This window comes from Carcharodon carcharias, chromosome 12 (assembly GCF_017639515.1).
Source record: "Carcharodon carcharias isolate sCarCar2 chromosome 12, sCarCar2.pri, whole genome shotgun sequence".
Classification (NCBI taxonomy): Eukaryota; Metazoa; Chordata; class Chondrichthyes; order Lamniformes; family Lamnidae; genus Carcharodon; species Carcharodon carcharias.
The window spans coordinates 108,427,324-108,451,786 of record NC_054478.1 but is presented as its reverse complement, the minus strand read 5'-3'; the positions used below and the strand labels follow the sequence as shown (position 1 = coordinate 108,451,786).

At 43.0% G+C, this 24,463-nt stretch overlaps 1 protein-coding gene across 3 annotated transcripts in view; it reads right to left on the bottom strand.

Moving 5' to 3' along the window:
• Positions 1–24,463, bottom strand: part of LOC121285011 (SPATS2-like protein) — a 229,792-nt gene that overhangs the window by 21,813 nt on the left and 183,516 nt on the right. For all 3 annotated transcript variants that reach the window (XM_041201083.1, XM_041201084.1, XM_041201085.1), the window contains exon 9: positions 5,327–5,436. In XM_041201083.1, coding sequence (XP_041057017.1) covers positions 5,327–5,436 — 110 coding nt within the window. The remainder of the gene's footprint in view (positions 1–5,326; positions 5,437–24,463) is intronic.

The following is a 24,463-nucleotide window of genomic DNA, read 5'->3' as shown; positions in this document are numbered from 1 at the left end:
GTAGCCACAGTATTTATACGGCTAGTATAGTTCAGTTTCTGGTCAATGGTAACACCCAGGATGTTGATCGTGTTACCATGCAAGCAGTCCTGTATTATAGCTTCATCAGGTTGGCACCTCATTTTTAGGTACATCTGGTGCCACTGATACTGATGGCCCACAGTGTCTCACTGATGCCCACATTGAGATGCTAGACCTGTTCTGAATAGTGAATAGTGAATATTTAGAATAGTGTCACAAAACTAGATGGAAGATGCCCTCTGTGTGAAGATGGAGATTCGTCTCCACAAGGAACTTGTGGTGGTCACTCCTGTCAATACTGTTATGGACAGATGAATTTGTGACAGGTAGATTGGTGAGGACGAGATCAAGTATGTTTGTCCCTTGTGTTGGTTCTCTCATCATTTCCTTCAGGACTCGGCCAGCTCAATTAGTAGTGATTCTCCTGAGCCACTCCTGGTGATGGACATTAAAGTTTTCCACCCAGAGACAATTCTGTGTTCTTCCTTCCCTCAGTGCTTCTACCAAATGGTGGTCAACATGGAGAGTTCTGATGCATGGGGTAACATTTTTCCCTCGTTGGGGCGGAAGTGCCAGAACGGGCGTGGGCATGGGCGGGTAGGCTTCCAATTGGCGCCCCCAGTCAGGGGCTCACCGCCATTTTACATGGGCGTGCCAATTAAGGCCCATCCAGTGTGATGTCCGCCAGGGAGCGCTTGCGCTCCCTATGCAGGCGGGGGGGGGCGGGAATTCTCTGAGCCGGGAGTGTGCTCTTTCGCACATGCGTGTGGAAGAGTGCACAGATCTCCCTAAGGCGAAGCACTGCCTCAGGGAGATCAGCTCATATTTTAAACTTTAAATAAAGCTGAGAAAAAAAAACCTGCCATGTCCCGCCATGTGACACTGCCACATGAGTTGGGACATGCCCATAACTTTTATTTTAAAATATTGTGAGATTTTTAAATCCTCGTGAAACCTTATCCTGCCCGTGGATGAGGTTTCATGCTTTTTCTGAAGTCCGCCAGGGCTCACGGCCTGCCCGCCAACCTTAATGCTGGATGGGCAGGTCCATTAATGACATCAACTATTTTGTTAATGACCTTAATAGGCCGTTGACAGGTCGGCAGGCGTCCAGCCAACTCGGGTATGCACCTGCTGAACTTAAAATCTGAGTGATGTGCCACGACATTAGGATGCACGCCCAACGTCACTGTGCGTCATTGTTTGGGTCCTGTCCCTGCACGCCGACGGAAAAATTCTGCCCATGGGCTGAGGGAGGATGGTGGATGGTAAGCAGGTGGAGGTTTCCTTCACCATGTTTGTCCTGGTGCCATGAGACTTTGTAGGTTCCAGAGTCAATGTTGAGGACTCCCAGGGCCACTCCCTCCTGATTATGTAACACTGTGCTGCTGCCTTTGGTGGATCTACCCTGCCTGTGGGACAGAATATACCCAGGGATGGTAATAGAGGGTCTTGGAGCTTTGGCTGAAAGATATGATTCTGAGTATGAGGTAGACCGAGAGTGTTTTAAATTGGGGAATGGCCACTTTTGCTAAGCTTAGATGTGATTTAGAAAAAGTGGACTGGAAACAGCTACTTGTAGGTAAATCAGTGTTATAACAATGGAAAACATTCTAGAAGGAGATAAAGAAGCTTCCAAACAAATACGTTCCCACAGAGAAGAAGAGTGGGACTCCCAAATCTAGCCCCGTGGATGTTCATGGGATGTGGGCATTGTTCCCCATCCCCAATTACCTTGACAAGGTAATGGTGAGCTGCCTTCTTGAATTGCTGCCATCTATCTGCTGTGAGAGAGAAAGTTCCAGGATTTTGACCAATGACGATGAACAAACAGTGATATATTCGCAAGTCAGGATGGGGTGTGACTTGGGAAACCTCCAGGTGGTGGTGTTCCCAGGCATAAATTAATCAAGGACTGTCAAAAGGAGTTTGTTTAGGGAAAGTCTGACTTACTTGATTGAATTTTTTGAGGGGGTAACAAGGGTGATCGATGAGGATAAAACATTTGATGTTGTTTATATGCATTTTAACAAGGCTTTCAACAAGTTCCCAAATGAAAAACTGGTGAGAAAATTAAAAGCTTATGGGTTCTAAGGGAAAGTGGTAACAGGGATCCAAAATTGGCTCAGACAAACATGGTTAATGGATATTTTTGTGATCGGAAGGCTGTATTCAGTGAGGTTCTGCAGAGCTCAGTACTAGGTTCCTTGCTATTTTTTTGTGGTTTTTTTTCAATGAGTTAGGCTTAAACTTCGGGGGGTGATTAAGAAGTTTGCAGATGATACAAAAATTGGCTGTATGGTTGATTATGAGGAGGAAAGCTGCAGACTGCTGGAAGGTATCAGTGGACTAGTCAAGGGAGCAGAAAAGTGGCAAATCATGTGATCCAGAAAAGCATGAGATAATGCATTTGGGGAGGGTAACAAGACATGGAAATGCACAATAAATGGGAGTGTAGAGGAACAGAGGCACAGTCCACAGATCCCTGAAGGTTGTAGGATAGAGAAATAAGATGGTCAAAAAAGCCCACAGGATACATTCCTTTGCTGGCTGAGGCCTGTAGTATAAGAGCAAAGGAGTTTTTCTAGAATTGTATAAAATACCAGTTAGACTACCATGTAAAGTTCTGGTCACTGCAATACAGAAAGGATGTGACCACACTAGAATAGAATAGAAAAACTTGCATCTATATAATGCTTTTCACAGCCACCAGACATCTTGAAGCACTTTATACCAGTGAAATAGATTTGAAATGTAGTCACTGTTGTAATGTAGGAAACGTGGCAGTCAATATGCACACAGCAAATGCTAATCTGTTTTTTTGTGATGTTGATTGAGGAATAAATGCTGGCCAGGACACCAGTACAGAAAAATTTATGAGGGTGTTGCCAGGGATGGAGAACTTTAGCTATGAGGAATGATTGGATAAGCTGGTATTGTTTTACTTAGAGCAGAGGAGGCTGAGGGGAGATTTAATTGAGGTGTATAAAATTATCAGGGACCTGGATAGAGTGGATAGGAAGGATCTATTTCTCTGAGCAGAGAGGCCAATAACCAGGAGGCATAAATTTAAAGTAATTGATTAGAGGGGAGTTGAAGGGTAACTCACGGGATGGTGGCGATCTGGAATGCACTGTCTAAAAGGGTGGTAGAAGCAGAATCCCTCATAGCATCTAAAAAAACACTTAGATATGTACTTCAGGTACTGTATTCTACAGGGCTATGGGCTAAGAGCTGGAAAATGGAATTAGACTGGGTAATTTTTTTCTGGCCAGCATGGATATAATGGGCCGAACGACCCCCTTTCACACCTGTAAATCTTTCTATGTTTCTACATCAAGCTGTTGCTTGACTAATCAGGGCAACAGCTTTCTCAGTTCTGGCAAAAGTCCCCAGATATCATTAAGGAAACCTTAAGGATTGACTGGGCTAATTAAGTGTGCCTCAATATTTGGTGCGTGGGTCGATTCCAAATGGATCGTCTGGTTTTATTCTTATTATTTTTTAAATATTCCTTTTCAGTCTTCCAAAGGAGAGTCATATTGGATTCAAAATGTTTGAGTTATGTTTCTCCCTTCACTGCCAGACTGCTGAGCTTTTCCAGCACTTTCTGTTTTTATTTCAGATTTTCAGCATCCACGGTATTTTACTTTTATTCCTCTTAGACCCTTTTGTAGCAGTTTAATAAAAATGAGAACCTTGCTAAGCCATTCAGAGAGCAGTCAACTGCAGGGTTGTAGGTCTGGACTCAAATGTAGGCCAGACTGGCTAAGTATGGCAAATTTCCTTCCCTAAAGGACATTAATGAACCAGATATGTTATTATGTCAAACTAGTAGTTTCATGGTCACCATTACTGATAGTAGCTTTTCATTTCAGATTAATTGAATTTAAATTCCCCACCTGGAGTGGTAGGATTTGAATTCACACCTCCAGATCATTAGTCCAGGCTTCTGGATTACTAAATCAGTAACAATCATTTCTGCTACTATATCCCAACACTGTGCATATTATTCACCTCCACATAACTCCTTGCTATAGTACAGCATTACACACCTCCAGATGACTGTACTACATTCTTCTGGTATTGCACCAGTTGTTTGAAGTTCCTGTAGTAAACCAAGGAGACGTTTGTCTATGTAAATCACTAAGTTCCGAAGCAATAGGTCGATGATGTGTGACAGAGAAAAAGTTTGGATATCTGTAATTGATCAGAGGCCAGTGCTTCTTGTAGCTTTGGCAAGAAAGCTCATCTGGCAGGAAAAAAGTTGGCTCAAATAAACTTTAATGATTATGAGCATGTACCTGCAAAAACATTTTCAAATGGTGCCACAGAGATTGAGTTTTCAATATCTATGAAATAATTCATGCAGGAAAATTAAAGAGGAACGTAGCATGATCTATTGGGAACTAGGGTTTAGAACATGTATAAAACTCCAGGCAAGTCCCAGAACCAGCATAGGTTCCTGAGTTTCATATGTGAACAGCCTCATGTTTGTTTTGTGCAGGTGTGTTGGATGCCCATTTAAAATGTCAAAGCAGCATCCAAGGTACCCTCCCAAATTTCCTTCCTCAGTCGGTCACCGATTTTCAGGCAAGGAATAGGTTACCAGCAGTTGAACACATACCTTTATCGGTACAAGCAATATCGTTTGAATGGGCCAGATTCCTGCATTCATTGTATCCCATTGTATAACCTGCACCCCAAATCATGAGCTATGTGCTATTTTCAAAATTGTGAGCTTCAAATATTTTAGACAAGTTTGTTTTCTTAAACTAAAACTAAGTACTATAAGAATATTCATCCATTCTTCCATGCGCAACCAATCAGTTTTGCACAACCATGCCTCTGAATTAGAATGGTTATTATCCTGCCCAGAGTTCTCCCAAATGTTTTTGCTAGTTCCCACCCCCAATCTCACCTCTCCACAAAGTACTATATCCTGATTTGTCAATCTTACTCCCCACCAACCCCAATATTCCAAAATTTAGGACATCAGTGTTCACAAGTATAGGCATACACCACATAGCAGCTCATTCTAATAGATGAAAGAAATGTCATGCCACTAACAAACATGCAGAATTTTAGACAGTTTGAGTGAACTGGGTAATTTGAGTTAACTGCAATGTTAACAGCAGCAACCTGTCCAGGAGTTACACACACCAATGACATCAAAGCACTCAGGAAGACTGATGGGGCGGGGATGGGGAAGAAATCCACTGTGCACAACAAAGTTCTCCCTTATCAGACTGATATATTTAACTGCGCTTCAGCAAGAGACTTGTTTGTTGTCCATCTCACTGACCTTAATCTCTGCTCTAAGTTCAGCCAGCTGGGATTCTGACATCTGAATGGCCATATCTGTCAATCTCTTCAGTTCCTCAGCTCTCCTCTGCCTTGCATCCAGGATCTCCACTGAAAAACGTAACAGAAAAATAACATGAATTAACAAAGGCCCTTGAATTTTAAACGGTATGTAGCTTCTGGGAATGACTCTTGCTGTGTCTCTAGAATCACCAGTCAGCAATTCATTCTATTTTGCCAGGGTTAGAATTGAGTCTGTGCTTTTTTTTGGGCATGTGGATTAGAATTCGTGAACTACCTGTTCCTGCAAAGGTGGAAGTAGCCAGCTTGTGAATGTAGTGCTGCTACGTCATTTACCTGATTGTAGCATTGGGTCAAACAAGTTCCACACTACTGGCTGACCCAGCACTCAGCAGGAGCTGAGCAGTGCATGCTAACAGCATGTGATGCAGACAGCTTTCTCTTCTTAAAGGCAGTCTGCCCTTCTTAAAGGGAAGCTGCACTGATCAACAGGGGGCTGCTGATGAATGCTATCACTGCAAATTTAAACAAGGAAAATGGAATACCAGGGCAGAGAGAGGACTCAGAATGTGGCACTGTAGGCCTTAGGAGTGAAAGAGGACGGGTAGAGAAATGCCATAGTTCTGCAGGCGGCCAGGAGTCTCTCAAAGACCATCCTCAGAAGGGACTAGGAAGAGTGGCTGGGAGCTAAATTTTCAGAAACTGGAACTGAGGACCTGGCAGCAGTGCTACATATAGTCTAATGAGATGGGTGGTCAAACTCAGCGAACGTATCTTCACATAATGTGTCCTACTCAATGCTCCACCAGCCCATCACACTGCTCAGTGCATCACAACACCAGTTTTCTCCAGCACTCAGGACTCACACCTAACAGCCAGAAACTCCGCTTCATCCTCACATGCATTCCGATGATGCAGCCTCGCACCCAGTTTGTGCTGCTTTAACATACCTCCAGCTATTCTGCAAACACAGTGCAACATAATCACTGACATTCTATCCTCCCTCCTGCAGAACATGGTGGTACACAATAGAAATCCCCAATACCTGTTGCAGTCTTTAGTGTGGACTCTTTCTGAACTCTGTCATAATTCCCTCAACATTAATGCCGAGTCCCAACAGACTTGCGTATAGTCCAAATTTGGAAGTTGGGTGTCGCATTGTATGGCTGAGTAACGTCATGATATTACATCAGATGTTTTTGGCACACACCAGTGGCGTCAGCATGAGTGCTCTCCTCAGCATGAGACACTGTATGGGACATTATATGGGCCATGCCAGAAGCAGCTGGAGGTACAGTGCATCCCACTAGATGGATGTTTGGCTTCCATAATGCCGTTTCCAGTGGTACCATGAATCCGAATTCCATGACCCACCTCTTAAAAGCAAGCCACAATTACTGGACAGCAGCAAAAATCAAGGATGACAGATAATTCAAAATGCTCTTAAATCTTCTATAACCATTTGGCCACAATGGCAAGGCTAATGGAGGTTGCCATTATTTATGCATAAATGGGGTAGCAACTTCAGACAAGGAGCAGATGCACAGTCAAAAGTCAAGGATGCAAAAGTTGCTGTCCATGTTGTGCCACCCTACTTTTAGTTTTGAATTTCACTATTTGCCTCACCATTGACATACATCAATTGACATTAATTTACTGTACTTAAGCAGATACAAACAAAGCCTGTCACAGATATTTGGTGCTAATTAGTAATAAGTAATTAGTAACATAAGTACCTTTGTAATAATGTGATAATTCTTCTTTACTGCCAATCAACCTCTCTGGAACTGAAAATTAACTACTATAAATGTGGTATCTATTCCTTTAGGTGTTGATTGTCCTGTTCACTCAGGACCTAGATGGCTTGTTTCCATACTGCACCATTATCAGCTTGCACTTTCAGAAACCTTGCGTACACAAATTATTTTGAGCTGAAGGGTGCAGGGGCAGGTCTAATCAATGCCAAATACTGTTAGATGCCCTGCTACAGCAAATTCTATCCCATGTTGATGGGAAACAGTGCTTCGATACACACTCATAACAGGACACTTTAGCTGTTCTGTCACAAAATGATGGCAAAGAAAGATGATTAACAAGTGGTGTTTGAGCGGGGTTCAGTCCTCTTGCTAATAAATAATGAAAAACTAGAAGCAGTGGAAGTCCAAAAAGACTTGGGGATCCAGATACATAGATTATTAAAATGTCACGAACAGGTATATGTAATAATGGAAAAGTTTAATGGAACACTGGTGTTTACAAACATATGAACATATGAAATAGGAGCAGAAGTAGGCCCTTTGGTCCCTCTAGCCTGCTCTGCCATTCAATAAGATCATGGTTGATCTGCTTATGTTTCGTATTCCACGTTTCCATCTGCCCATGATAAGCTTTGATTCCCTTGTCCATTAAGAATCCATCTACCTCTGCCTTAAGGTGTATCTACACCGCACAGGCTGCAATGATTCAATAAGGCAGCTCACCGTCACCTTCCCAAAGGCAACTAGGGTTGGGCAATAAATGCTGGCCAGCCAGTGAAGCCCACATCCCATGAATCAATATAAAAAAAATTCAATGACCCCACCTCCATTGCCTTCTGAGGCAGAGTTCCAAAGTCGTACAACCCTCTGAGAGAAAACATTTCTCCTCATTTCTGTCCTAAAAGGGCGATTCCTTATAAAACAGTATTCCCTTGTTCTGGACTCACCCATAAGAGGAAACATCCGTTCCACGTCCAACTTGTCAATACCGTTCAGGATCTTATATACTTCAATAAAGTCACTCCTCACTCTTCTAAACTCCAGTGGAAACAAACCCATGCTGTCTAACCTTTCCTCATAAGACACCCCACTAATTCCAGGTATCAATCTAGCAAACCTCCTCTGAACTGTCTCCAACTCATTTATATCCTTCCTGAAATAAGGAGGTCAAGACTGTACACAATATTCGTGATGTGGTCCTACCAATGCCCTGTATAACTGAAGCATAACATTCTTAATTTTATGTTCAATTTCTCTTGTAATAAAGGATAGCATTCATTCCATTAACCTTCTTAATTTCTTGCTGTACTTGTATACGAACTACTTGTGATTCATGCACTAGAACACCTAGATCCCTTTGCATCTCAGAATTATGCAGCCAAATTCAGCCAATTCTTCCTGCCAAGGTGAACAATTTTATATTTTCTCACATTATATACTTCATCTGCCAGGTTTTTTGCCCACTCACCCAACCTCTCTATGTCTGTCGGCAACCTCCTTATGTCCTCTTCACAACATACTTGTGAGAAGGCATTCGATAGGGTGCCACATAAAAGATTATTGCACAAGATAGGAGCTCATGGTATTGGGGATAATATTTTAGCAAGGATTGAGGATTGGTTAACACACAGAAGACAGAGAGTCAGGATTAATGGGTCTTTTTCAAGTTGGAAAGACGTAACTAGTGGAGTGCCAAAAGGATATCAATATAGTATAATTATATACCATCAACATTAATGACTTGGAGGAGGGGGCAGAGAGTAATGTATCCAAATTTGCTGACGATGCAAAAATAGGATGGAGGGCATGTTGTGATGAAGGCTTAAGGAATCTGCAAGGGATATAGATAGGTTGAGTGAATGGGCAAAAACTTGGCAGATGGAGTTTAATGTATGAAAATGTGAGGTCATGCACTTTGTAGGAAGAATCAAAAGGCAAACTATTATTCAAATGGAGTGAGACTCCAAAAAAGTGCAGCACAGAGGGACCTGGGTGTTCTTGTGCATGAAACACAAAGGGCAGAATTTTATGACAGCGGGGTTTTATGTTCCCGCTGAAATCAATGGGCTTTATAATGGCTCGCCACATTTTACTGCCCCGTCCCCACCAAAGCAGGGCTATAAAATTTTGCCCAAAAAGTTAGCATGCATGTGCAGCAAGTAATAAGAAAGCAAATGGAATTTTTGCCTGTATTGCTAGGGGGTTGGAGTTTAAAAATAGGGAAGTCTTGTTACAACTGTACAGGGTGTTGGTGAGGCCACACCTGGAGTACTGTGTACAGCGTTGGTCCCCATATTTAAGAAAGGATATACTGGTATTGGAGGCAGTTCAAAAGAGATTTACTAGGCTGATTCCTGGGATGAAGGGGTTGACTTATCAAGAACGGGTAAACAACTTAGGCCTTTATTCATTAGAATTTAGAAGAATGAGGGGTGATCTTATTGAAAGGTAGAAGATTCTGAGGGGGCTTGACAGAGTAGATGTTGAGAAGATTCCACTAGTGGGGGAATATCGAACGTGGGGACATGGTTACAGAAAAAGCATTTAAAACTGAAGGAATTTCTTCTCTCAGAGGGTAGTGAATGTGTGTAATTCTCTACCCCAGGGAGTTGTGGAAGTTGGATCACTGAAAGTATTTAAAGAGGAGGTAGATAGATTTTTGAAATATTGGGGAGTTGAGGGTTATGAGGAACTGTGATGAAAGAGGAGTTGAGGCCTGGGGCAGACCAGCCATGATCTTATTGAATGGCAGGGCAGGCTTGAGGGGCTGAATGGCCTATTCCTGCTGCTATTTCTTATGTTCTTATGTTCTATCTTTGTGTCATCTTAGGAAATAGAATACAAGAGGGTAGAAGTCATGCCTCAGCTGTACAAAACCCTTGAATACTACAGTGAACAGTTTTGTGTGCCACACTTTAGGAGGGATATATTGACCCTTGAGGACCGCAATGCAGGTTTACTAGAATGATATCTGTGCTCCTAGGGTTGCTCTATGAGGAGAGATTAAACATATAAGGCTGTATTCCCTGGAATTTAGAAGTTAAGGGTGGTTTGTTTGAAGTTTTCAAGATATTTAGGGGAACAGATAGAGTAGATTGGGAGAAACTATTTCCGCTAGTTGGATGTCTAGGACTAGGGAGCAGACTTTACACAGTGAAAGTAGAAAACACTTCTTCACGCAAAGGTTGATAGAAGTTTCAAATTCTCTTCTGCAAACAGCGAGTAATGTTAAATTAATTGTTAATATTAAATCTGAGATTGATAGATTTTCATTAACCAAAAGTTAAGGGATTATGGGGAACAGGATACACGGAGTTAGGACACAGGTCAGCCATGATCTCATTAAATGGTGGAATAGGTTTGAAGGGCTAATTGGCCTACTCCTATTCCTATGTCCCTAATCTGTCATCCAGTAAAATCCTGTGAACAGCCATGGAACCTAAAGTCCATTTGTCAATAGGAGATATATTCTTTCAATGGCATAGAACCTTTTTCAATAAAAACTTGGTAGAACTCTCAGGGGATGATGTTCACAGAAGACGGAAGGCGTGAAAGAGCCTCCGAGGTGGAGTCGCAAATTGTAACACTGGTTTAGCCTGTGTATGGAGCAAGATGCCATCTTGGTCAAGGAGTTGAAGTGCGGTCTTGTAATGACCACATGGAGGGTCATTATGGAGCTGAATGATAGTTAAATAGTTTGCTACAGAGAATGAACACCATTTGGTGGGATTTCCAGCAACCACAGTTTTTTGTTTTTATCTCTGTGTTTAATTGACTGCCAGTTCTCTTCAAGAAATGCCAAGGAACTCATTTCTCGTTATCTTGACTCCCTTCTCTCTCCCCTTGTCCAGTCCCTTCCCACCTACATCCGTGATTCCTCTGATACCTTACGTCACATCAACAATTTCCAGTTCCCTGGCCCCAACCGCCTCCTCTTCACCACGGACGTCCAATCCCTCTACCAGGATGGTCTGAGGGCCCTTAACATCTTCCTCGAACAGAGGCCCGAACAATCCCCATCCACCACTACTCTCCTCCGCCTGGCTGAACTTGTTCTCAGACTGAACAATTTCTCCTTAAACTCCTTTAACTTACTCCAAATAAAAGGTGTGGCTATGGGTACCCGCATGGACCCCAGCTATGCCTGTCTCTTTATGGGGTATGTGGAACATTCCTTGTTCCAGTCCTACTCCGGCCCCCTCCCACAACTCTTTCTCCGGTACATCGATGATTACTTTGGTGCTGCTTCATGCTCTCGTCGGGACCTGGAAAAATTTTATTAATTTTGCTTCCGATCTCCATCCCTCCATCACTTTCACATGGTCCATCTCTGACACTTCCCTTCCCTTCCTTGACCCCTCTGTCTCAATTTCGGTTGATAGACTGTCCACCAATATCCATTATAAGCCTACCGACTCCCACAGCTACCTCGACTACAGCTCCTCACATCCCGCTTCCTGTAAGGACTCCATCCCATTCTCTCAGTTCCTTCACCTCCGTCGCATCTGTTCTGATGATGTTACCTTCCAAAACAGTTCCTCTGACATGTCCTCCTTCTTCCTTAACCAAGGTTTTCCACCCACGGTCGTTGACAGGGCCCTCAACCGTGTCCGGCCCATCTCCCGTGCATCTGCCCTCACGCCTTCTCCTCCCTCCCAGAAACATGATAGGGTCCCCCTTGTCCTCACTCATCACCCCACCAACCTCCGCATTCAAAGGATCATCCTCCGCCATTTCCGCCAACTCCAGCATGATGCCACCACCAAACACATCTTCCCTTCACACTCCCGGTGGCATTCTGCAGGGATTGTTCACTCCGGGACACCCTGGTCCACTCTTCCATCACCCCCTACTCCTCAAGCCCCATCTATGGCACCTCCCCATGCCAACGCAAAAGATGCAACACCTGCCCCTTCACTTCCTCTCTCCTCACCGTCCAAGGGCCCAAACACTCCTTTCAAGTGAAGCAGCATTTCACTTGCATTTCCCTCAACTTAGTCTACTGCATTCGTTGCTCCCAATGCGGTCTCCTCTACACTGGAAAGACCAAACGCAAACTGGGCGACAGCTTTGCAGAACACCTGCGGTCTGTCCGCAAGAATGACCCAAACCTCCCTGTCGTTTGCCATTTTAACACTCCAACCTGCTCTCTTGCCCACATGTCTGTCCTTGGCTTGCTGCATTGATCCAATGAAGCTCAACGCAAACTGGAGGAACAGCACCTCATCTTCCGACTAGGCACTTCACAGCCTTCCGGACTGAACATTGAATTCAACAACTTTAGATCTTGAACTCCCTCCTCCATCCCCACCCCTTTTCATTTCTTCCCCCTCCCTTTTGTTTTTTCCAATAATTTATATAGATTTTTCTTTTCCCACCTATTTCCATTATTTTTAAATCTATACCTCTTATGTTCTGTTAGTCACCCCACCCCCACTAGAGCTGTACCTTGTGTGTCCTGCTATCCATTCTTAATTAGCACATTCTTTTAGATAATATCACCACCTTCAACACCTCTTTGTTCTTTTGTCTGTGACATCTTTTGATTATCTGCTCCTATCACTGCTTGCTTGTCCCTACAACCACCCCCCTACTTCTCTCCCCCCCCCACCCCCCCCCCCCCCCCCCACCTTAAACCAGCTTATATTTCACCCCTCTACTGATTTTACTCAGTTTTGTTGAAGGGTCATGAGGACTCGAAACGTCAACTTTGCTCTTCTCCACTGATGCTGCCAGACCTGCTGAGTTTTTCCAGGTAATTCTGTTTTGATTTGGTGGGATCACCTCACTTAACACCCTCATTTAACAGTGACCAACAAACAGGACTAAAGTCAGTATTGAGAATTTCCAACTCCACTTAAAGCTATGCTCAGCTCTCACTGTTTAGTTATTACTGCAGATGGACTATCAAGAGAATTTTTAAGAAACACTGGGAGGCATCCAGGGTTACTTTCTCAAGACTTCACCAACACTCCATCAATATTCCTTTTGTGGAAATCATCACCTAAGGAGATGGTGGCTTCATAAGGAGTCATCAGGAAAAGGGAGTGCTTGGTCATGGGGATCTTGGAGAGAGAGAGACAGGAGGTTGAGGTGGGCAAGGTTGGCATTCTTCTCCCAGCCTGTGGTACAGCATGCCCCTCCTCTGAAAACCTGTGTGTCCTCTTCCTCAGTCACTCAGCTATCCTGCAATGTGCTGCTGTGTGTCAGCTAGAATACTCCATGCTTCAGTAGAAGTGGGTGCAAGGTTTCATGAGAACTGTTGGAGCTGCACTCACCCAGGCAAGTGGGGAGTATTCCATCACACTCCTGACTTGTGCCTTGTAGATGGTGAACAGACTTTGGGAAGGAGGTGAGTTACTTGCCACTGAATTCCCAGCCTCTGATCTGCGCTTGTAGCCACTGCATTTATGTGGTTGGTCCAGTTAAGTTTCTGGTCAATAGTAATCCATATGTTGATTATGGGAGGTTTAGTAATGGTGACCCCATTGAATGTCACAGAGACATGGTTAGAATCTCTCTTGTTGGGAATAGTCATTGCCTGGCACTATTGTGGCATAAAAGTTAACTGTTATTTATCAGCCCAAACCTGAATGTTGTCCAGGTCTTGTAAGGAGTTGAGAGTGGAACTGAACATTGTGGAATCATCAGTGCAATCATCCCCATATTTGATCTTTTGATAGAGGGAAAATCATTAAGAAGCAGCTGTGGTTGAGCATAGGAGCCTGCCCTAAAGAACTCCTGCAGTGATGACATGGGCCTGAGATGACTGGCCAACAACAACCACAACCAGTTTTTTTTTGTGCTAGGTATGACTCCAGCCAGTGAAGTATTTTCCCCCGATTCGTCACTGACTTCACTTTTGCCAGGGCTCCTTGATGCAACACTTGGTCAAACGCTGTCTAGATATAAGAGCAGACACTCCCATCTCACCTCTGGAATTCAGTTCTTTTGATTATGTTTGCCCCAATGCTGTAATGTAGTCAGGAGTTGAGTGGGCCTGGCAGAACCCAAATGAGCATCCATGAACAAGTTATTATAATAGGTGCTGCTTGATAGCGCTAGCAGTGGTACCTTCTACCACTTTGCTGATGATGGAGAGCAGACTGATGGGGTGCTAACAGGCTGGGTTGGATTTGTTCTGCTTGTTGTACACAGGTTATACCTGAGCAGTTTTTCACATTGTCGGGTAGATGCCAATGTTGCAGCTGTACTGGAACTGCTCGGCTAAGTGCGTGGACAGTTCTAGAGCACCTCTTTAAAATGACAGTTGGGATGTTTTGGGGGCCCATAGCCTTTGCTGTGCACTCAGCTGCTTCTTGCTATCACATGAAGTGAATCAAATTGGCTGAAGAGTGACATGCGTGATGTTGGAAGGCTGCCAAGGCGAATCATCTACTTAGTACTTCTGCCAGAAGATGGTTGAAATGCTACAGCCTTGTCTTTTGCACTGATTTTCTAGGCTCTGCCATCACTGAGGATGGAAATATATGGAGCAGCTTCTTCCCATTAGTTGTTTAGTTGTCCACCATTCACAACTGGATGTGCCTACTTGGCCTTGTCCTCACCATGCTACCCGTTGCATGAGTATTTATCCATGAAGGTGTTGGTCGGAGCGACAGCACAGTCCTTGAGGAGGCAAAGTCCCATCTATAGGCAGAAGTACCCTTAGTGGATCTTCCAAATGGTGTTCAACATAGCGAGCACTGATTCATCAATTGAGGGAGCGCAGCATGAGGTAATTAGCAGGAAATGTTTGACCTGATGACATGAGAATTAATAGGACCTGGAGTAAATGTTGAGGATTTCTAGGACCAGTCCCTCCTAACTAAATACCATTGCGCTGCCACATCTTAGTGAATTTGTCCTGCTGATGGGATAGGACACAGTCAGATATGGTAATGGAAGAGTCTGAGTGATTGGCTGTAGGGTATGATTTGGTAAGTATGACTGTCAGGCTGTTGCCTGCATAGTCTGTGGAATAGCTCTCCCAATTTTGGCATGTCCCCAGATGTTCGTGGGAAGGACTTTCCAAGGTTGATTGGGCTGAGTGTGGCTTTGTCATATCTGGTGCCTAGGTCGATTCCAGATGGTCAGTCCTGTTTTATTCTTAATTGACTCTTTTTGTAGCAGTTTGATACAACTGAGTGGCTTGCAGTTTAAAAGTCAACCACATTCCTGTGGGTCTGGAGTCACATGTAGGGCAGGCTGGGTAAAGTTCTCCCCTTATCGGACATTATTGAACCAGATGGGTTTTAATGACAATCCGGTAACTTTTCACCCTTTGACCAAAATACCTCCTGAATTGCAACTACTTCAGCAATATATTATGTTGTTTGACTGAATATCTAGAATACTAAGTTTTACCTACAAAATAGCAAATGTAACTCCTTTATTCAAAAAGGGAGGGAGACAGAAAGCAGGAAACTACGGACCAATTAGCCTAACATCTGTCAAAGGGAAAATGTTAGAAGCCATTATTAAAGATGTTATAGCAGGGCACTTAGAAAAATTCAAGGCAATCAGGCAGAGTCAACATGGTTTTGTGAAAGGGAAATCAATTTATTGGAGTTCTTTGAAAGAGTCATGTGTGCTGTGGATAAAGGTGGATAGATTGTACTTAGATTTCCAGAAAGTGTTTGAGAAAGTGCCACATCGAAGGCTATTTTGGAAAATAAAAGCTCATGGTGTAGGGGGTAACATATTAGCATGGATAGAAGATTGACTAGCCAACAGGAAGCAGAGGGTAGTCATAAATAAGATAGGTAGGAAAATAAGTTGTGAAGTGGATATAAGAAAGCTACAAAAGGTCATAGATAGGTTAAGTGAGTGGGCAAAGATCTGGCAAATGGAGTATAATTTGGACAAATGTGAAATTGTCCATTTTGGCAGGAAGAATAAAACAGAAGCTCCTTATCTAAATGGTGAGAGAGCGCAGAGCTCTGAGACTCAGAGGGATCTGGGTGTCCAAGTGCAGGAGTCACTAGTATGCAGGTACAGCAATTAATTAGGAAAGTGAATAGGCTGTTATTGTCTATTGCAAGGGGAATTGAATACAAAAGTAGGGAGGTTATGCCTCAGTTCTACAAGGCACTGCTGAGACCAAATCTGGAGTATTATGTACAGTATTGGTCTCCTTATTTAAGGAAGAATGTAAATGTGTCAGAAGTACTTCAGAGAAGGTTTACTAGACTAATACCAGGAATCGGCAAGTTGTCTTATGAGGAAAGGTTGGACAGGCTAGACTTGTATCCATTGGAATTTAGAGGAGTAGGAGGTGACTTGATTAAAACATATAAGATCCTGAGGGGTCTTGACAGGGTGGATGTGGAAAGGATGTTTCCTCTTATAGGAGAATCTAGAACTAGGGGTCACTGTTTAAATATAAGAGGTTGCTCATTGAACACAAAGATGAGGAGGCTCATGAGTCTTTGGAACTCTCTTCCTCAAAAGGCAGTGGAAGCAGAGTCTTTGAATATTTTTAAGGCAGAGCTAGATAGATTCTTAATAAGCAAGGGGTGAAAGGTTATTGGGGGTAGGCAGGAATGGGAAGCTGAGGTTACAATCAAATCAGCCATGATCTTATTGAATGGCGGAGCAATCTCAAAGGCCTGCGTGGCCCCTACTCCTGTTCCTAATTCATATGCTCATATGTAAGTTAAATATCAGGAACCACTTGGAATTCGTTTGTCCAATCCATAACAAAACCTTTGGAATTTCTTCAACTTTTCCACAAAAATATCAATGTCAAAAATCCATTGGTGGTTCTAAAATTATTGATTAATAGGGAAAGGGAGATAAAAATAATTTGGTAATTCTATCCATGATAAAAAACATTAAATAAATGTAACAGCAAATGCTGCGCATTTATGCAAGCACTTACAAAAAAAACTTTGTTCATCAGACTGCTTTGGGCTCGTAACTCATTTTAGGTCTGACTCCCAGCTGACACCATTTTATAAGAAGCATCCCTTTACGATGTGTTTAAAACTGTAGCAGAAATGTCTGTATTATTGTGGGAAGTGTTCAAATGTTTATAGGGACCAGATGTTCTTGAAGTAGCACTCAAACTGCTACAGCTGGGACACATTTGCAAAGGCATCCACAAATCATCCACTTCAGGGTCGTTGGGTTCGTCTGAGAGTGTATGAAAAGTCAAAAACTGAGAAGAAGCCCTAGAGAAAGTTAGCACTCTCCCCAAACTCCACTCCCATACTGCTGTTCTTGAATCCTTCATCAGGATATTTCATTTTAATTTGAGTTATTCAATGTGTTGCCTTTATTACCTTAATTGCTGGACTATTGCGAACATCAGTCATTTTGATTAAAGTGTTTTTTTTATGATACCTGTTCCTAATGTATGTTTCACTAATGTCCATTTATGTCTTCTGGCGCTACTTTCCTGGCACACTTAAGATTATGAGCCTGTAGCATGTTCCTAATAATCTGTAACAGTGTAGTATTGGGAGGGAAGAGAAAAAATTATACTAATAAGTTCATGAGTAATTTTCCAAACCTTCTACTACATAATCCTAAGACCGCAACTGCCAAATCTCTACCACATTTTTTAAAAATGCAAGAATTACAGCCAAGTGGCACATGCAGTCTCACCTCATTACTACACACTCAAGACCATGGCAAAGTGGTCTCTCATCTGGAGTTGAGCCCCTTAAGCGATTACAAAAGAAATAAATATAATTTATTTATTTTACTTCATAAGATTTTATCCTAACTGCTTAATGTCAATTTTAATGACAGCCTTGTCATTGAATTCCAAAACAGACAAATAGGCTTTTCGTTATCACTCTACCTAAATTCTTCATTATTTTAAAAATCCCTATTCCTTGAGTTATTGTTGTTTTAAGATCTCCTAGTTTCATGCTTACATGTGGTTAATTATTAGCAGCTTCATAGAATTGCATTTTTTTCATGTTATTTAATAAAATGGCACGCAGATCTAAAGTTGATTTCATAGTACAAAACAGTTGCACTGTGACCAACTGCAGTCAGGCCAGTTCTTATGTGCTTAATGAAAAGCTTAAACTTAAGCAGGAAGTCTGTTCCCATGTAAAACCTGCATGATTGCACTCACCGTACCATGTGGATTCTATTACAAATAAGCAAAACATTGTTAAATGTTTACGGACATACAAACATAGAGCAGGAGTGAGTCCCTCGGCCCCTCAAGCCTGCTCTGCCGTTCAATAAAATCATGGCTGGTCTGATTGTAATTTCCATCTACCCCCGATAGCCTTTCACCCCCTTGTTAATCAAGAATCCATCCAGCTCTACGTTAATAATATTCAAAGACTCTGCTTCTACTGCCTTTTAAGGAAAACAGTTCCAAAGACCACAATTCTTTCAGAGAAAAAAATCTCCTCATCTCTATCTTAAATATCCCTTATTTTTGAACTGTGACCCCCAGTTCTAGATTCACTTGCACGAGGAAACATCTTCTGCACATCCACCCTGTCAAGACCCCTCAGAATCTTAAAGGTTTCAATTAAGTTGCCTCTTACTCTTCTAAACTCCAGTGGATACAAGCCTAACCTGTCCAGCCTTTCTTATAAGGGAGTTCCGCCCGACATCATCCTGCATCATTTTACGCATCGGTGAGCGGGCCCTGTTCCCGCTCGCCCACCGGAAGATCCTGCCCTCTATTTCCAACTAGCTTTCTCTCGTACTTTAACTTTTCCCTCCTTATTAATCTTTCTGTCATTCTTTGCTGCTCTTTGCATTCTGTCCAATTTTCTGTCCCACCAGCCATCTTAGCCAACTGTATGTTTTTTCTTTAATTTTGATATTGTCTTTAACTTTTAATTAATTGCAGCAGTTTTCTTTCTCATTGGAATGTATCCATTCTGTATATTCTGAAATATCCCTTTAAAAGTCTGCCACTGAATCTCTATGGGCAAAACTTTTAGGTCGGCATTCTTGGCCCCTGACCGTTATTTCAATTAACGGCCAGCCAGTGAGAAACGCATGCTGAGAAGCTTAGCGCTGCCAGGGTGAGGGTGGGAGGAGGGCGGGCACTGATGTCAGTGCAGAGAGCTGCCTCAGGGAGCTGAAGACCTGAAAAGCATTAAATGAAGTTTTAAAGTCAGGAAAAATAATTCTGAGCATCACAATCAGTCACCTGAACATATACATGATAAAAATGTTGCCCATAGATTTTTATCTTTCTTTCATTTAATAACAGAAACCGCATCCTGCCCTTGGATGAGGTTTCATGAAAAATGCAAAGTGCTCCTGGCCAATTCGCTAGTCCGTAAGGTTGGATGGTCCATGAAAAATTGGAGATAATTTCCCCTTTAATAATCTTAATTGGCCTCGTAATTGTCGGCAGGCACGCTTCCAACTTTTGTGCGCATCCGCTGACCGAAATATCATGCGAGAGCAGATGATGCTGGTGCCTTCCCACCGGACTAAACATTCCGCCCCATGGACCTATCCCTTAACCTCATTTGCCACTTCACTTTAGCTAGCTCTGCTTTCATGCCCTCTTAATTGCCCTTATTTAAGTTTAAAATGCTAGTCTTGGACCCACTCTTCTCTCTCTCAAACTGAATGTAAAATTCAATCATATTATGATTGCCGCTACCTAGGGCTACCTTCACTATAAGGTGATCAATTAATTCCATCTCATTGCACAGTCCCAGGTCTAGTATAGCCTGCTCTCTGGTTGGCTCCAGAACATGCTGTTCCGAGAAATTATCCCAAAAACATTCTATGAGCTCATCTAGGCTACCTTTGCCCATCTGATTTTTCCAGTCTATCTGTAGATTAAAATCCCCATGATTCTCACTGTGCCTGTCTTACAAGCTCCCATTATCTCTTCCTTTATATTCTGTCTTTCTGTGTAGTTACAATTAGGGGACCAGTACACCACACCCACAAGTGACTCTTTGCTTTTATCGCTTCTCATCTCAACCCAAACTGCTTCTACATCCTAGTTTCCTGCACTTAGGTCAACCATCTCTAAAGTGTTAATACCATCACTAATTAACAGAGCCACCCTTCCACCTTTTCCTAGCTTCCTATCCTTCCTAAATGTCACAACATCCAACATTCAAGTTCCAATCTGTGTCATCCTGCAGCTATGTCTCTGTAATGGCTATCAGATCGTACTCATCTTTTGCTATTTGCACTATCAGTTTATCTGTTTTGTTTCAAATGCTATGGGCATTTAGATACAGAGTGTGGAATTTTATGGCCCGTTGCAATGGGAGCGGGCCGTAAAATGTGGCGAGCCATTCAAAGCTCCATTGTCTTCAGCGGGAATGGAAAATCCCATCGGCGGGAGGGGCTGTAAAGTTACACCCAGAGCTTTTAATTTTGTCCTTTTATTAGTTTTGTAATGTCTGGCCTTATCTGCCAAATTACGCTTAGATTTGTACTCTCTGTCCCTTCCTGTCATATTCTGTTTATCTTTTCCCATATTAGTATCTTTCTCTCTTGCCTTGTCTCTACTCTTTGCTTTACCACATTTCCCAAATTTGATCCCCTTCCCCCACTATTTAATTTAAAGCCTTCTACTTCCCTTGCTATGTGGCTCGCTAGAACATCAGTCTTGGAATGGTTTAGGTGTAGACTGTCCCAATGGTACATCCCCCACTTTCCCCAGGACTGGTGCCAGTGCCCGACAAAACTGAACCCGCTTCTCCCACACCAGTCTTTGAGCCACACATTTATTTTTCTAATCTTATTTGCCCTATGCCAATCTGCAAGTAGCTCGGGTAATAATCCAGTGATTATTATCTTTGAGGTTCTGTTTCTTAATTTGGTGTCTAGCTCCTCATACTGCCTTGCAGAACATTCTTCCTTGCCCTGCCTATGTCATTGGTAACTACATGGACCATGATAACTCGATCCTTCCCCTCCCACTGCAAGTTCCTTTCCAGCCCTGAGCAAATGTCCCAAACCCTGGCACCAGCCAGGCAACACAACCGTCTGGACTCTCGCTCTTTGCTACAGAGAACAGGGTGAATTCTCCTCACTATATTGTCCCCTAATCCACGACATTCCTTTTTGCTCCCCCCACTTCAATAGATTCCTGTGCCAAAGTGCCATAGTCAGTTTGCTCATCTGCCCTGCAGCCCCCACTCCTATCCAAGAACCTAAAACCTATTGGACAATTGCAAAGACTGAGTCCCCTGCAAACCTGCACTCTGGGTCTTCTCACCTGCCTCACTGGCAGCCACAGCCTCCTGTCCCTGACCACCTTCCAAATTAGAAGACCCTATCCTGAGGGGTGCGACTGCCTCCTGTACCACTGTACAATGCACCTAGGTAACTCTGCCCCCCACCCCACCACGCCCCCCCCCCACCCCCCCCACCACTTCCCGGTGTGACACAGTGTCTGCAGCTCAGCCTCCATCTCAATACTCTGAGCTAAAGATCTTCAAGGTGCAGACGCTTACTACAGATGTGTTTGCCCTGGATCACACTGGCATCCAGAAACTGCCATATGCTGCAGCCATGAAACATCACCTGTCCTGCCATCCTTATGCGCTTTAATTAATTACTTAATTGTTTTATTCAACTATTTATTTTCTTTTATGTATTTCATTAGTCTTATCACAAATTTCTGTACTATTTTGAACCTTAGGGATAGAATAGGCTTATCCACTTACCAGATTCTCACCAAGCAACCAGCTTCTTCCCTTGTAGTTGAGCAAGAACCAATTCCTGCAGGGTAAAAAGTTAGATAGAAAAAAACAAAGGTGGTACCTCCCTCCCCTCTTCACTGAACTCCCTCAGCTCATCAAACTCTCACACTCAGTTAAAGACGCACTCAGTGCTGGTCACACTAAGAAGATGTGAATTTATATGTTCTGAAACAAAGGGACTGAGCCCAGGTAAAGAACAAGCCAGTTCAAGCTAGTTCCCTTAATCAACTATTTCAGCTGCTGCCAATGGAAAGCTTTTATTTCCCTGCTAGGCCCTTGGATGAAACTTAGAATTTAAACAGCACTTTCAATTAAATGTTAAATCTATGCAAAATTAGATTATATAGAAAGAGATTTTTAGAAAGAGATTTAAGATTCCCTTAGCTCACTAGTATTCTCACACTCTGTTGAGGTTTAAAAGCTCTTTCCTTGAAAATGTCCACAGTAATAGCTTTTTAAAAATATTCACTGTGGTAACTCACTGCCTCCCATATCTTCTAACCTGCCAGACCTCCTAGTTCTCTCCCTCCCTTCTCCTCCTTCCTTCTGGTCTCTCAAAGGTAAAGTAGGCCTCCCCTGCCCTTACTCCCTTCACCTGCACCACCAGCTGAACCACTGACAGCCCGTGGACCTCGGTAATCCCCGCCCTCCACTCTGTCCTCACACTTGCCATGGGCCCAATTTCCACTGTTTCCAAGTGACTTGCTGGTTATTTTGGCTGGAACCTCAGTGAACAACATGTAAATGTGGCCTGAGAATTAAATTCTACTGGGCTTCCTATTGTAGCTCCTGGACAGCCAGCTACAGTCTCACATGGGTTTTAAAATTCCCACAGATATGTTTATTACATAAAGTAAATGATACATTCATGCTTGGTAATTGTTAGACCACAAGTAGAATGTTGTGTGAAGTCTTGGGCATCCCTTTATATTAAAACTAGAGAAAATGAACAATGTCAATTCACCAGGGATGGGAAACAATGTTATAAGCAATGCTCCTGCTAATACTTTTTCATATCAGTTGAAGTTATACTTATTGCGCGGGCAATTTTTTAAAGTGTACAAGCCCTTCAAAGTATTTTTCGTGCAACATACAGGCACAGTAGCTCAAAGGGGCCCACCTGGGCTGGGACTCTCAGGTTGCTGCACGGCTGTGCAACTTAGAGGGAACATTGTTCATGAGCAATCCTAGGGTTTGTTTCAATGGAGCAAAGGTTAAAAGGAGATGCAAACTAAAAAGGCCACAGGGAGCAAGGTCTTTAAAAGTCCTCACATTTATGATAATAATTATTTTAGTACACTATTCAAGCTAATATTTAGTAAAACTGATTGCTGTAATTTAATTTATTTGTAAAACTGTAATAGCTTATTAAATGTTTAGAACATTTGTATATCCCTTAATGTACAGTATCATGGCATCTCTGGTTTGAATCAGTTTTAAAATTCTCATCCTAAGCTCTGGAATTGACACCCTTCACTGCTCCATCTCCTTATCTCTCTTGCTCCCATTAAGGCACTCCTTAAAATCTAACTCTTCGATCAAGATTTTGATCATCTGCCCCAGAATCTCATTATGTCGAGAATGCTCCTGTAAAGCCCCTTGGGATATTTTACTACGTTTTGGTACTTTATGAAAACAAGCTATCGTTGTTGGCAAGTGGAGGCCAGATGTTGCCCACAGCAATTGAGGGAAGAATCAGTCCTGGGTCAGTCTTAGCCACTGCTTCAGAGCAGTATATGCAGCTTATAAGCAGGTTTTTGAATTGGCCTCTTGAGCACATTTGTGTATGGTCGAGTGACACTAGATAACGGGGAGAAAAACAACAGAGAGGATGACAGTAGGTTACTGCCTTGTGTCCTTTCTCAACTATCACCTCACCCTCATCCTACGAGCTGGCATGATGAGAAGCTGCTGATCATGGACCTCTTACTTCCCACCCCAACTGGCCTTCCCTCATCCAAACTTCCTCTTCTGATTTTCTGAATTTGGACACCCAAGAACAGCTGCCTGGACAGTCACTGCAGCCTCAGGAAAAAGGTAATGAGTAACACCACACCACTGATGAAGGAGCATTGTCATTTGATTGCAGCCTCCAGCCTCCAGACATTGGCACTGTGTGCACTTTAGATTCTAGTATTGAGTCTGAATCTGCATGTGGTGAGTCACTGGGCATGACTGGCTGCAGCTATCCAAAGGAAAAGGACAGCTTGTGTGCAGCTCACTGGAAATAGAGATCACAGACGCGTTCTGCTACATCAGACTCAGATGTGGACTTTGATGGGGTGACATCCAGAACAATGTTGATGGACATGCACACTATGATGCTTGATGCATTGGCAAGCCTGCCAGACAGTCTTTTGTTACTGTCAAAGAGCAGGACGGAGTTAGACTCCAATGTGGCACAGAACATGAGTGAGAGCTCGAACCCCATCCTTCGCAGCACAGAAATGGTGGCCAACAGCACTTGGAGACTCAACCATGCTGCAGTGACTGATGGCCAATGTTTCAGAATCCATTGAAGAAAAACAAAAGCTGTCTAATATTTTGGTGCTACAGTGGAAGGTCCAACAAAGTCATGAGATCCATGCAGGCTCAGATTTCTGCCAGCGTAGCTGCAGGTGTCAGTGCTCAAAGGGGCATGCAGGCTCTGACAGAAGTCCAGCAAACTATGCTTTAGCAGATTACCAGGGT